At 39.0% G+C, this 14,555-nt stretch overlaps 1 protein-coding gene across 12 annotated transcripts in view; it reads left to right on the forward strand.

The window, feature by feature from the left end:
- The window catches only part of foxp4 (forkhead box P4), a 371,685-nt gene that overhangs the window by 181,779 nt on the left and 175,351 nt on the right, over window positions 1–14,555 (forward strand). For all 12 annotated transcript variants that reach the window (XR_011358475.1, XR_011358476.1, XM_069941845.1 and 9 more), the window contains one exon: window positions 11,218–11,307. Coding sequence is in view for 10 of the 12 variants with exons in the window: in XM_069941845.1 (XP_069797946.1) it covers window positions 11,218–11,307 (90 nt within the window). In the remaining 2 variants the exon portion in view is untranslated. The remainder of the gene's footprint in view (window positions 1–11,217; window positions 11,308–14,555) is intronic.

The following is a 14,555-nucleotide window of genomic DNA, read 5'->3' on the forward strand; positions in this document are numbered from 1 at the left end:
ACAAACTGTGACACCCCATATTGGTCAAACGCAATGTCCCTTTTACAAAACCATGTTGATTTTGTCTCATTGCCTCAAATAGTTTTAAATGGCCTACATTTAATAAAAGCTTCCAACGTTTCACCAAGGAAAGATTTGTTAACTGACCAATAATTTGCTGCTTTCTGTCTCCCTCTACTTTTGAATAACAGTTGCTAAATTGTTCGACTATCAATTGTGAAATAATGAGGGCTTGTGGCAATCATGCAATAATCATAGGGGACTTTTATTTTCATGTAATCTGGGCAAATGATTTTGGCATTATCTTGATGGTGAGTCAAAGGAATTAATTCTGAGTGATTTCTTTGCATGGTACATTGTGGATCCAAAATGGGAACTGGCTATTTTAGATCCAGTCATGCATAATGAAACAGGGTCAATAAGTAATCCAATGGTTCATCAGTCTCTGGAGAAGAGTAATTGAATTTAGACTGTTTGGAATACACTGATTGCTTGCCAGTGGTCTGTTGAGAAGCACCAGCTACTTGCAGGTGGCAAGGTGACCAAAGCAAGCAAAGTGGAGGGCAGATCTGCACACATCTCATCTTTTGCTCTCTCCCTTGAATTATTATTCAAAAGAAGAGGAAAGCAAAAAGCATGAAACTACTGGTCATTAAAAAACACTTTTGCAGGCCCTGTAAAACAATTCAGTTTTATAAAAGGGAATTCAAAGTTGTGGTTCTTGACACATCATATCATTCCCTCAATTTTAAGCCAAGGGTACTTACTGCTGCTTGAACTGCCCCATTCATCTGAATGAGCTCACTGATATTTATTTGAAAGTTTAAAAAAATATATATATGTATATAAATAAATATATATATAAATATTTCGGTATTTCAAAGTAGTTTTATGTTTTTAATTTAGCAATAGTGGTTACATGGGTTTTAAATACATTTTTCATTTTTAATGTTTTAACTATTTGTTCATTTAATCAATGATTCCATAATATCTTTAGTCATTAGCGAGCAGGATCTGAGGACCCACATCTTCACTCCATACATAAAACCATAGAACTCCACAGCAAAGAAATAGGCCTGTCGGTCCATCGAGTATGTGCCAAATTATCATCTGCTTAATCCCATTAACCTCCACCCAGACCATAGCCCTCCATATCCCGTCCCATTCATGTACCTATCTACATTTTTAATCTATTTGAAATCACCATTTCATCTAGTTGTTCGTTCCCTACTCTCACTGCTCTCGGCTTGAAGAAGTGTTCCTTAAAGTTTCCTTTAAACATTTCACCCTTAACTTCTAGTGGCTGTGAGTTAGCTGAAAGTAATCAACAGGTACAAAATATCGAAAGGGGAACATAAAGAAGTTTACATTAGTAATGTATTTTTTACTTCAGTCGGACACCCCTAAACGGGAGTTATATAAGTCAAAACAAAGATGGGAATCAGACTTGAATGATTGATGATAAGATCTGGTCTGATCTATGTCAGAATTGCATGACTAGTACAATTAATGTAAGGTACAGACTGGTGAAATGTAATTTTTTGCATCAGCTATATCTTACTCTGAAGAAGTTGCATAAATTAAATTCTAATATATCGGATATATGTTTTAGATATAAACGTTCTACCTGGTCATGCTCTAATGTGAAACACTTTTGGGAAAATTTAAGAATTTTATTAAACCAGATTATTGGGAAACAATTGCTACAAAGTCCAGAATTGTTTCTCTTAGGAAATATTGTGGACATAAGACCTAAAATTATGCTGCGTAAGTACCAATTCGAATTTCTTAAAGTTGTATTAGCTGTGGCCAGGAAATTTATTGGGGTTACTTGGAAGTCTGATTCCCTTCTGGAATGCAGGAATGAATTGTTGTGTTCCCCTGGAGAAAATTACTTACAGTTTAAGCATGTTTTTGAAGTTAAGGCAGCCATATTTGCACAACGCAGATCTGAATATTATAGATTCTAATTCTGTTTTGGGGCTTTTTTTTTTACATTCCTGTTATTTCCCATATTCAAGATCCAAGCAAGAAAAAGAGTTAAAATTTCTGGAGTGGATTCCAGATCCCGACAGCTCCTCCTTCTTTTCTTTTTTCTCTTTTTTATTTCTTTTTTTTTTCATTCACTTTCTCTTTTTACTATTTTGCTTCTTCTCTCATGGGGTTTTATTTGGGGGGGAAGGAGAGATGAGGTTATTTGGAATCATGGACAACCTGTATCAATTATTCATTTTTCCCTTTACTTTAAATATCTGCAATGATTTATTCTTGATACTTGTTTGGCCACAAAATTAAAATAAAAACATTTTTAAAAACAGGGACAAAATATGAATATTAAATTTAAAGGAAGCAAATTAGAAAGATATGATGGCTATGTTATTTGTCTAGGTTCAAATGGTGGATATGCAATGGCAGTAATTTACATGTTTTGTCATTTTCAATTAATCTATATTCTGTTGTGAAATAAAGATTCAAGGGAAAAGTGACACATCCAAGTTCAACTCAACGAAAATATGGATAAAACAAAAGTTTGTGAATGTACAAATAACTAGTAGCTCTGAGGATAGGGAGAATTGTAGAACCCATCAAAGAATGATGTCACTGGAGAAAAAGAACTCAACAAACTGATGGGACGATGTGATGATCAGTTCCCTGAGCCTAACAGCCTTTGACTTGAGATAGTCAAGAAGATGGCATACCCAGATAATGGATGCATTGGTCTCATTTTCCAAAAACTCTCTTGATTTTGAAAAGTTTTGAGCAGTTCAGAAAGCAGACAGTGTAACACTACTAACGAAGAAAGGAAAGAAGTGCACTCCAGTAATATCAATTGTGAACAATTTATTAAAACACTGCTGATGCTGGACTCTTGAGCAGAAAATGGACTGCTGGAGGAACTCAGCAGGTTAGGCAGCATGGAGATTAAAGGTCTTGACCTAAAACATTGGCTGTATATTTCCCTCCCTGGATAATACCTGACCCACTGAGTTCCTCCAGAGATCTTTTATTGCACATAATTGAGCACTGAGGAAAGCATAATATGATTAGTCTGAATCAACATCTGAATTTATGAAAGGGAACTTGAGTTTGAGAAGTTTGAGTTTTCTGAGAATGCAATTAATTGGAATGGATGGATAACAGGAAGACGGCAGATGTTATGAACGTGTTTCTAAAAGGCATTTGAGAAGATGTCAGAAGAAAGATTACTGAAAAAGATGAGGGCTCGTGAATTGAAGATGGCATTGCTGTAGTAGAAGGTTGGATAACGGACACAAACCAAAAGCATGGGGTAAGAATAAACAAGTCATTATCAAATTGGCAAGCTGCAGCTGGAAAGATACCAACCAAGATCAGTACTGGGGCCTCAAATATTTACAATCTATATTAATAATGGAGACTGAGAGTCATGTGTCAGTCTCAGTCTCTCATATAAAAGTCAGTTTAAAAGGAGGATCTGTGAAGGGCAAATAGTTTCACAGAGATCAAAGAGATCACAAGTTCAGTAATTTAATGGAAAGATAAAGGAGATTTTGGAAGGGAAATATGAATTTATCTATTTAGGGGCGCAGAATGGAAAAGTGGAGAAGTATTTCAATAGTGTGAAGTTACTACTTGTCTCAATGATCTTGTGCAACAAACACAGAAAGATAGCATTTAGGTATAGCAAACAATTATAAACAGCTATAGCTCCATAAGGAAAGAGATATAGGAGGATCAGAGCCAGCACCACCTGACTGAGGAACAGCTTCTTCTCACGGGCAGTGAGAATGCTGCACAATCAAAGGATCTGCTCACACTAACGATCCGACACTCTCAAATTTACAAAATGATATTAATTGATGTATTTGTACATGTGAATACAAGTCCACATTACGTATTGCCTATCTATATGTTTGTTATGTCTGCTTGTGTGTTGTGTGTTTTGCACAGAGTCTGGACAACGCTGTTTTGTTAGGTTGTGCTTGTGCAATCAGATGACAATAAACTTGACAATTAAGAAGGTAAATGGGATTTCAAGGGAATGGAGTAAAAGGCTTAGGATATCTTGCAACAACTTTGTAGGACTTCAACAATCCCTCAGTTGTGCACACAGTTTTGTTCTTTTTTTCACTATGCAAATATTTTACTTTGATTCCTAAGAAGAAAAAGTTGGAATAGAGGTTAGCGCAAGGCTATTACACCGCCAGTGATCAGGACCAGGGTTTGAATCCTGTGCGGTCTGTCAGGAGTTTGTATGTTCTCCCCATGTCTGCATGTGTATTTCCCGGGGGCTCTGGTTTCCTCCCACTGTTTGAAATGTACTGGGGGTTGTAGATTAATTGTGTGTAATTGGGTGGCATGGACTCATAGGCTAAAATGGCCTGCTATGTCTAAAAAAAATGAGGAAGTTTGAACAAAGTAAATTTTCTGAAATTTGTCTTTGCCAAATGAGCAAGCAAACAGGAAAGGGAAACAAATGAAATTTGTAAATTGTAAGTAATTTGTGTCCCCTGATCGTGAAACAAATGAACATGCACCTGATTCTTGGGGCAGAGTCCTTTAGATCACTGCATGCAAATTCCATTTACCTTTTCAGGCGTTTTTTCCAGAAATAAAGCAAAGTTACAGACATGCAAGTAAACCAATAACAACATTGCTGGACAAAAAGCTCAGAGCAAATTTGATCATGGGTGACTCCAAGGTAGATCACTTTACCTCAGCTACTGGCAGCATGTGTCTTTTGAAGGACTTAAAAAAACAGCTCCTTTGGGTGGTTTCTGGATCCCACACCAACAGAGGCACCAGCACACATTAATGACTAAACTCTGGGCTGGCAGTCAACTAGGAAAGATGAACAATTAGATCACGGTTAATCTGTATTTTGGATCTTAGGCATTGGATGTTAGAATTAGAGATCTTGTTTTATGGTTAGGTCATTTTAATGTCTGAGATAGAAGTGAGGATTGCCTTCATGTAAGGAAGTTAAAACTAAATTTTGACGTTAATGATTAGAGTTGAAAACTTTCCATTATAATCTAAAATTATAACTGTCAAGATTTTGGAGAAATTTTGGGATTAATAACTAAGTAAAGATTAAAGTGAAACTTCAGGATTTGTGTCATTGGTGTATGGTAAATTCATTACCTAGAGGTTTTAAGGTAAAAATTTAAGTTCCAGTGAGGCTGTTATGTTAGATTTTCATGTTAAGAGTTGACATATCAGAGTTAGGATTTAGAGCGTAAGTTATATTCAGTTTACAACCTGACCATTTGCGCTAGTGTAAACCATTAGATTTAAAAAAACCATTAGGTTCAAAATGTATCGGGGTTGGAGGCTAATTTGGTGTAGTTGGGCATCACAGGCTCATAGTCTGAAATGGCCTGTTGAAATTTTAAAAAAATAGATTTGGGTTAAACATGAAATAATCAAATTTAGAGTGGATTAGGTTAACAGGGATAGTATGGCTATCCTGCAAAAACAGATCTGTACTTGTTGGGGCATGGGGAATGAATGCCGTGAGGTGATAGAGGTTCCTGGCCTACCCACCATACCAAGAGACAGGAGAGGTAAGGTTAAGGCTAGTGAGAGGAGGGAGAAGAAATAACTCTTCTGTTAAAGTACAAATTGAATTTTAAAATGAGTGGGCATCCACTAGATTGTGGATAGAACACTGGATGTTTTATTTCTGTCAGGTTGTTTCAACTATTTTTATTTAGTTCCTGAAGCCACATTTTAACAAGTCATTTTAAAGGGTTGTTTTTTTATTGTTGACTTGGCGGGGGGGGGGGGGGGGGGGAAACCGTTTGAATGAGGGGGAGAAGACAGCTAAGACTTAGACCTTTGATGTTGCAAACCTTCACAAATCACTGATTTTTAAGGGTTTCTTGATTTACAGAAGCATCTTGCTGCAATCACTGAGTCACTTACAGACTCTTTCAAAAATGAGGTACCTCCCATAACTTTTAAACAATAGAGAACATTGAGCATTGTGTAAATTTGTAAACAAGGGCTAATGATAGGGGAGGCTAGCTCACTTTTCTCTCCATTCATCAATGTCATGACTGGATTGTCCTTTTCAACCTGGAACCTATTCCCAGCATCATTCTCCTTTCTTATTTTTACCAATGAATTGTTTGTCTTGGAATAATGCTTGAGGATGGATCTCGTTCGCTGCATTCGGTACCTAACATACTTTAATAAAGTTTTCTCATCTGGCTTCCTTCGAGGTTTTCCAAACCTTTTCTTGCAATCCCAACCTTACTGACAGTCAGGTTAAGTCTCTCTCTGCACTCTTCCCAGGGGCCTGAACATTGTCTCACTAACAAATTTTCTTGGCCCTTATTAATCGGATCCACGACAACTGGAATTGTGAGATCTACTGTCCGTTTCAGATCTCTCTCAGCCATTATAGGCGGCATAGTTAACTTAGCAGTAACCCGGGTTCAAATCCAGCATAGTTTGCAAGGACTTTGTACATTATCCTTGTGTCTGCATGCATTTCCTCTGGATACCTCCCACCTTTGAAAAGATATGGGGTCCATAGGTTAATTGGAGTATTTGGATGGCATGAGTTCATGGGCCAGAAGGGCTGTGCAGTATGTCTAAATTTTTTTTTTGGATGTTAATTGATTCAGCAGAATTTAGCAAATATGTTTCATTCTTTTTCATTGCATTTATCTCAAATTAATTATATCAGTTTTATCATTTAGATTTCCTAGTTTTAGCCAACATTAGCAAGCGAGTGTTCCCCAGTTTAACGCCAGCCACAAATGTGACCAGATTAGACTGAATGTCCAACTCCTATGTGCAGAAGGAAGGTAACCCAGAAATTGAACCTTGTGTACTATAAAGGACTCCCATCAGCGCTTCACGTAAAAGTGAAAGATCCAACAACTACATATTGTGGAAGACGAGAGGATTTCCCCAGATATCCTTTCCCCAATATTTTGTTCTTCACCAAAAGCACTGAAAACTAATATCTGGTTATTAAATCATCTCTGTTTGTTAAAGTTGGATTAGGTTTTTAAATTCTTTCACTGATTGTAAAAAAAAATTGGGATGAATTTTGGTTATAAAGGACACCAAATCAGTCCAATTCTTTTTTTTTTAAATTTGGGATTAACTTGTCTTCAATTGATAATGATTTCAACATATCACCCATATCAATGGCAGGGTTATTGTATGGTTAGTGCAATGCTGTCACAGCGCCAATGACCCAGGTTCGAATCCAGCGCTGTACATTGTACATTGTACATTCTCCCGTGTCTATAAGGGTTTCCTTCAGGCACTCTAGTTTCCTCCCACCCTTCTAAACATACCAGGTTATAGGTAATCTGGGTGTAAATGGGCAGCATGGTCTCAGGGGCCAAAAGGGCCTTTTATCATGCTGTATGTCTAAATTAAAAAATACATTAAAATTGTGCTTATCTCTGGCTGGGAGTTTCAGCATGTGAAGTATGCTGATATGGTTGTTCATCATGTAACAGATCCATATTCTATTGTCCTGGAGGATTACTCCGGATAAATTAGAATCAGAATTAATTGTCATGAACAAGTTTGTGGCAGCATCTTTAGTGCAAATATTCATATTATGAACCATCTTACAACAATGATATTAACAACAAAATAAAAAATAGTAGAGCTCAACAAGTAAAGCAGTGTCTTTGGTTCATTGATTATTCAGGAATCTGATGGTAGTGGGGAAGAAGCTGTCCTTGTGCTGCTGAGTGCTTTAGGCTCCTGTACCTCCTTCCCGATGGTAGCAGAGTGAAGAGGGCCAGACCTGGGTGGTGGGGTTTCTTGAGGATAGAGGCTGCTTTTTTTTTGAGATATCACCTCAGGTAGATGTCCTCAATGGAGTGAAGTCACAGGCTGAGTAAACAACCCTCTTGAGTTTTTTTTTCTCGTCCTGAGATAAGGCGGCTCCAAACCAGACAATGATATATCCATGTAGAGTGCTCCAGAAAGATAAGTCCAGGCAGACCAAGAATTAAGTGTGACCTTATTTCCATTTGTTGGGCAGTATGGTTTTTATTTCACACATGTTGCCCAATTATCTACTACTTTCACAGTTTCTACTTTTTTTAATGCTCTTGAATTAGATGAAGCAATATAAAATGATGAAATATTGAACAATATTTATTTTTATATGTGTACATACATTCTGTATATGTATCATCGTATGTGTACTGTGTTTGTATTTTTTTGCATGAAGGACCAGAGAACATTGTTTAATTACTTGTACAATCAGATGATAATAAGCTTGAACTAATGACAGTGATGGGAGTCCAGTGTTGTGTAATAGACTTTAATTTGCATGTATAGATGTATTTAAAGCTATGAATTTTAAACTAAGTGTATCGAAAATTTAGTGTTCAGAAGCAAAGCATCATCTAGCTAATCAATCACATTATCTTTCACATTGTCATAGTCTCCTCCCAGATTATTTCAAACACTCTTATCAGCTTTATCTTGTTTTCCTTTCTTTATGTTCATTCAGCATTCTCTTAAAAGCATCTGTACTATTTGCTTTAACTTTTCCTTGTGACAGGAAGTTCCACATTTCCAAAATCATCCTGCAGTGCAGATACTCTTGAATTCAATGTGTATTAATTTGTGACTATCTTATCTATATCGTCCTAGATTTGGATTCATGCACATGGAGCAATCTTCTCTACTTTTGCAAATTTAAAGGTCTAAATCTGGACATCCATTGACTGTCCTTTATCTTTAGGAAGGGATCCCAACCTGTTAAGCCTTACCTGACAATTAAAACTAGCTAGTTCTACAAATCTAGCTTCAGTTTTCTCCACTACCTCTATATCCATTTTTAATTTGGAGACCAACAGGTCCTCCACCAGACAACCAATATATCACCATAATTTATAATTCCTTGCTTTGCAGGTCTCACCCACCGGAACTGAACAGTAATTATTTATTTTGCATTTTTAATGGTTTTCAGCGTGGTGATGCCTGCAACATGGTATGAATCTGTAATCTGTATTCTATCTGTGCGCTAATAACCAATGACTCCAGTATATGTAACCAACCTATGTCAGTGCTGTACAATTGTTCAGCAAAGGGAGATCCTTCTGTCCAACAGCCTACAGGTCACCCTTGGGCAAGGTGTGGTACCTGTTTAGTCTTCCAATCAGGGTCAAATGAAGCCATGGATTGCAGATGGTGGATGGTTTTTACAAGTAGATCCTACAAATTGGAATTTATGGTTGTAAAACTAAAAAGGCTGGGCAGATGAATCTGCTGATCAATGGCCAGGGTTACCCATCCAGTATGGACACTGTAACTGAAGAAGGCAATGGGAAACCACTTCAGTATTTTTCTCTTCTATAATCATGAACTCAACATCAACTACAGTCTCAGCTCAAAGATGGAGCCTTCACCAAAGGAGAACAGAGGAGGCAACAACTACAATTCAGAGGGTTGGAGATCGTGACGGATGGAGAGTCATGGTCACCAAACCCGAAGTGCAAGGCACCTGAATGATGCATAACACCCAGTCAGCCTAAACTTTTTGAATCTTTGAAATATTTCAATAGGCTCAGTGGAATAAACACATCAGTGTAAAAAATAACATAATTGTAATATTTTATTTCAAGTTGCATATGGAATGTGCTAAGTCCTGCTATATTGGTGCATCACTTATAATTGTTGTCTAAATAAATTGCCAATTTTTATGTTCTTACTAACCTGGGAGCTCTTTAAATTGTCCTAGTTTCTTCAGGACTCCTTGATCTAACCACCAACTTCCAGAGCTACCTCGACTACACCTCTTCTCACCTGTTCCATTCCATTCTCTCAATTCTTCTATCTCTGTCATATCCAGACCCAGGATAAGGACTTCCATGCCGGATCATCAGACATGTCCTCCTTCTTCAAACAATGTGGCTTTCCCTCTAGTACCATCAACTCGGTGCCTACCTGCATAACCAGCACATCTGCCCTGGCCCCCTCTTCCCCCACATGCAACAAGGACAGGATTCCTCGTCCTCTCCTACCACCCCACCAGCTTCTGCATCCAACACATCCTCCACTGCCATTTCCACCACCTACTACATGATCCCACGACTAGACACATATTCTCCTCTCCTCCCATCTCCAACTTCTGCAGGGACTGCTCGCACTGTGACACTGTGACTCCCTTCCCTACCAATTGTCCCCTTGACACCCACCTCTGTGACCACAGGATATGCTTCACTTGTGCCCACATCTCCTCCCTCACTGCCATTCGGGACCCCAAACAGTCCTTCCAAGTGAAGAAACATCTCACTTGTGAAACTGCAGGGGTCATCTACTGCATCCATTGCTCCTGTTGTGGTCTCCTCTGCATGGGAGAGACTGGGTGCAGACTGGGAGATCACTTTGATGAACAGCTTTACTCTGTCCACCACAATAGCATGGATCTCCCAGTGGCCACCACCAATTTCAATTCCCCATTCCATTCCCTTGCTGACATGTCTGACAATGCACTCCCAAACTGAGACCACTCCTAAATTGGAGAAGTTGCACCTCATCTTCTGACTGAGCCGCTTTCAACCAGATGGCAATAATATCAACTTCTCTGGTCTTCGTTAAACCCCATCCCTCCCCCTCACTTCACTTCTTCCACTGTCGCCTTCCCCCAGCTCTGTCTCTCTCTCTCTTTTCCATGTCTCCTTTCACACTTTCCTATTCAAAGATAATTGTAGATAATTTTGGATGCTTCTTGCCAATGGTGTCTTTTCCATTATCAATAACTGTAAAGAAGTTTGGAACCCAGGTTATTAACATCTGCACTGTAAAGAGTGAAAGTGGGAGATAAAGGGTTAAACTGAAAGTCTTTCCTCAGCATAGAGTGAAAAAAAATATTGAGTTATGGCAGTCAACTCAGGTGCTGAATTGACACCCAATTTGCCAAATATTATCATAAATTTCATCTTAAAAATAAAGTAAGAGTTGCATTTTGTGATACTTTCTCTGTGCTACTGTAAAGTGGCAGCATTCCAAAAATAGCAGCTCAGTGGTCAGATGTGCCAGATGTGGATGGTCAGATACAGATGTGAATGATCAGAGATGCCAGATGTGGATGGTCAGACACAGATGTGACCGGTCAGACGAATGCCTGCAGAAGTGTTGGCTCCAATCTCCTCATTAATATTTGATCACCCAGTCTTCAAGTAAAGGGTTTGTGCATCAACAGGTTTCCCTTAATTTCTCTTCTCTTTCCTTCTTTCACTGTAGGCTCTGCAAGCAGCCAGACAGCTTTTACTTCATCAAGCAACGGGCCTAAATTCTCCGACTACGAATGAGAAGCAACAGCAAACAGTCCAGGTCTGTATAATACAACGTTAACTGTAAATGAAGCTAATCAGCACAGCACACAGGAGCTGAGACCACATCAGAAGCCTATCGGCATTGAATGCAGGTGTTGACTTTAGTAGTACGGTACCAAATTAGAGGAAATCATTTCCTTTTGACTAGAGCCGACTGTACAGAAAGCTGACAATGGGCATGCACGATCCAGAGAGTTGCAGCTGGAAGTGAAAATAGTTTCCTTTGGCCTTCTGCTAACTGTACCCGAAGGGGTACGTACAGGTGACTCAGTGCCAAATAGGAGCGAACTGAAAAACAAAAAAATAGATGCTGAAGTGCTCACCAATCAGACAACATTTGTGCAGAGAGAAACAGGAATCACATGGCAGGTCAATGTAGTTTCTCAAGGAGTGAAGCATTATCAGTGTTCTGTATACTATGCATACACCATGAATTAACACTGAATCTCATGAAAGCAAAAATAAAATTGGAGCTGAGATTGCAGGCTGGAATCTAAAACCAAATGTGCGCATGAGAGAAGTAAACCTGCTACAGAGATGCCGAAGTATGTGCCTATGGGCTCATAGGACGTCGATAAGTAGGTTGTGAAAATAAAATACTGGAGATCAGCAGATATCAGCCAGACTCAATTCCACTGGGAGATGGAATTCTGCTGGCAGATGGTCCAATTCATGTACTCAGCAGCAAAGTAGCCATGCAGGATAAGTATGCTTGCCTTCTGAAAGCATTCCCTGTGAAGTTCTCAATTTACCAAGAATCACACTATCAGTATTTTCTGGTCTATTTGCCACAGAAGATCATTGATGATTATCAACAGTAAATGACATAATCAGGTGGCACAGTGGTGCAATGAGTAAAACTATTATCTCACAGCTCCAGCGACCTGAATTCAGTCCTGACTTTGGGTGCTTGGAGTTTGCAATCTTCTTCATGTGGCTGCATCAGGGGTGCAGTGCTGCTGGGTCTCACTGAAGCGCCACTCCGGCACCTCAGTGGGCAGCTCGAGCAGTTCACGAGGCCGCTCTAGGCACCTCATGGGGCGGATCCGGCCCCTCCTTGTCGCTGTTTTTTGGTGAGCTCCGGCACCTAAGAAAAATTAGCCCCGCATCCCTGGGCTGCAGGCATTCCTTCCCTCATCATGCAGTTTGTTCATATAATTGGCCACTGTGTTGCATCTAGTATGTAGGAGATGGAGGAATCTTGAAGGAATGTAAGGAGAATAAAATGAGGATGATGTTAATGGGTGTTTTTTGGCTTGGCCTTGGTGAAGAACCTATTTCTGCATTGTCCAACTCGACATTAACCCATTATTTTGCACTGTGCCATTTTCTTCATTTGCGATTCCAACACATTGAGCTGGAATTTCATGTCTAAGAGGTTTTGGTATTTTGAGAAGTAGCTGAAATCGCACGCTGCACCTTTAGGGCAGCAGTGTGAGACCAATCACAATGCAATTCGGCAAGTCTTATAGCAAAGTTGACAAGATTGAGATAGATTTAACGTGATGAAAATACAAATATATTTCCTAATTCCGTAGCATTTCAATGTACTGTTGCTTTCTTAAATGCAAAGACTCTTGTCAGCAAGTTTTTAAAGAATTTCCAATTTTAAAATAAAATTACGTTTACTGATTAGAGTACACCAATGTCATTCTCTTGAGTGATTTTCCATTGGTGCAGGAGCAGACACTGATTAAAAATACTTACTTTATAATGAACTCATTTTGTCCATTTTAATAAAATTTCACAAGACTAACACACTTAAATATATCAAGGAATACATTTTAATAGAAAGAAAAATAATGAAATGATTGCATTCCATTACACTGGCATTTGTGCTGGCTTGATGAAGATTTTAAGTACAGTGATTATGGAAATGATTTTTAGCAAAGCCTAACTGTAACCCAACCACTCAATTTTGAGAACATTCATGTGATTTTACAAGTCAAACATAGCCTCATGTACTGTCAAACACATGACTGTCCATGGCCTCATGAACAGTCAACCCCCACTCCCATGCTGACACGTCTATCCATGGCCCCATGTATTTCCAAACCAAGACCATCTGAAAATTGGAGGAGCAATACCCAATTTTCCATCTGGGCATTCTCCCACCAGATGGCACTAATTCTAATCAACTTCTCTGGTTTCTGCTAGCCTACTCCACATTCTCCTCTTCTTCCCCATTCCTCTGTCTTCTCTCCACCCCTTCCCTCTCCATTCACAGAGCCATCCCCCCCCCCCACTCCCTGTTTGCTGGTGTGGCCTTCAGTGCCAGATTAATGTAGTTGCAAAAATAGCATATGCCTCAGGCCCTGCATTTCCCCCACACTAAATGCTTGCTGACTTGCTCTATTACTTTATGTACTATGAATTATGAATGACTGATTGAGTGTTTTCATTTTCATCTTTGTGCAGTGGCTATGAGATACCATAGTCTGTGTTAATAACCCCGATGAAAGGTGATAATTGGCTAAAATCACTAACTTGTTTATGGTTTAAACAATTCAGGGGACTTGATCCCCTGAAACCTTATCCTCTATTTCCCACAGAGGTACTGAGTGTGGTATCTCATAGCCACTGCACAATTTGTGATGCCTAAGACTGTATTTCTCAGTAGGATGAGAAGCTGTAGATGCAGAAAATAGACTTGGTCTCCTGAAACTCTATCCTCCATTTCCCACAGTAATACTGTTTTCTTCCAGAGAAGTGCTTATTGAAGTGTATTGCTTACATCAGTGGGACAATTCTGAAGTGTTTTAGGATCTGCGGGGACAATCTCAGTTCTGCATTGGAGTTTTGCTAATTTCTCTCAAGCTCAACCAAATAAGCAACCAAATAATCTTGAAGGAACCATCATGATTGAGGGATGTAAGAGTGATCGGCTCGGCGGTATTTGTTATTGCCCGACAAACTAATCAATTTGCTGAGCTATTTAGAAGGCAGTGAAGAAGCTGTTTGTATAGATCAGCCAAGATATGGATGAAAAAAAAATCATCCTTTAAATCCCCTTGTTTGGAAAATCATTGCTGAATCAAATGTTACTCCTCTCCAACTTTATGTTACATCAGCAGATGAATGAGATGGTGTAGGCTAGGGTATATTAAAATATGTAGCTCTGAAAGTGTAATACTAGCAGTGTTACTTTATGACTGTATGGATTTGGGGGGGAGTTGGTAGGAAATATGAAAGCTTAAAGGGGTGGTAATGAAAATTATTAAGGATGTAATTGCTGAATGTACAGTG

The sequence above is a fragment of the Narcine bancroftii genome, chromosome 5 (assembly GCF_036971445.1).
Source record: "Narcine bancroftii isolate sNarBan1 chromosome 5, sNarBan1.hap1, whole genome shotgun sequence".
In the NCBI taxonomy this organism is placed as follows: domain Eukaryota; kingdom Metazoa; phylum Chordata; class Chondrichthyes; order Torpediniformes; family Narcinidae; genus Narcine; species Narcine bancroftii.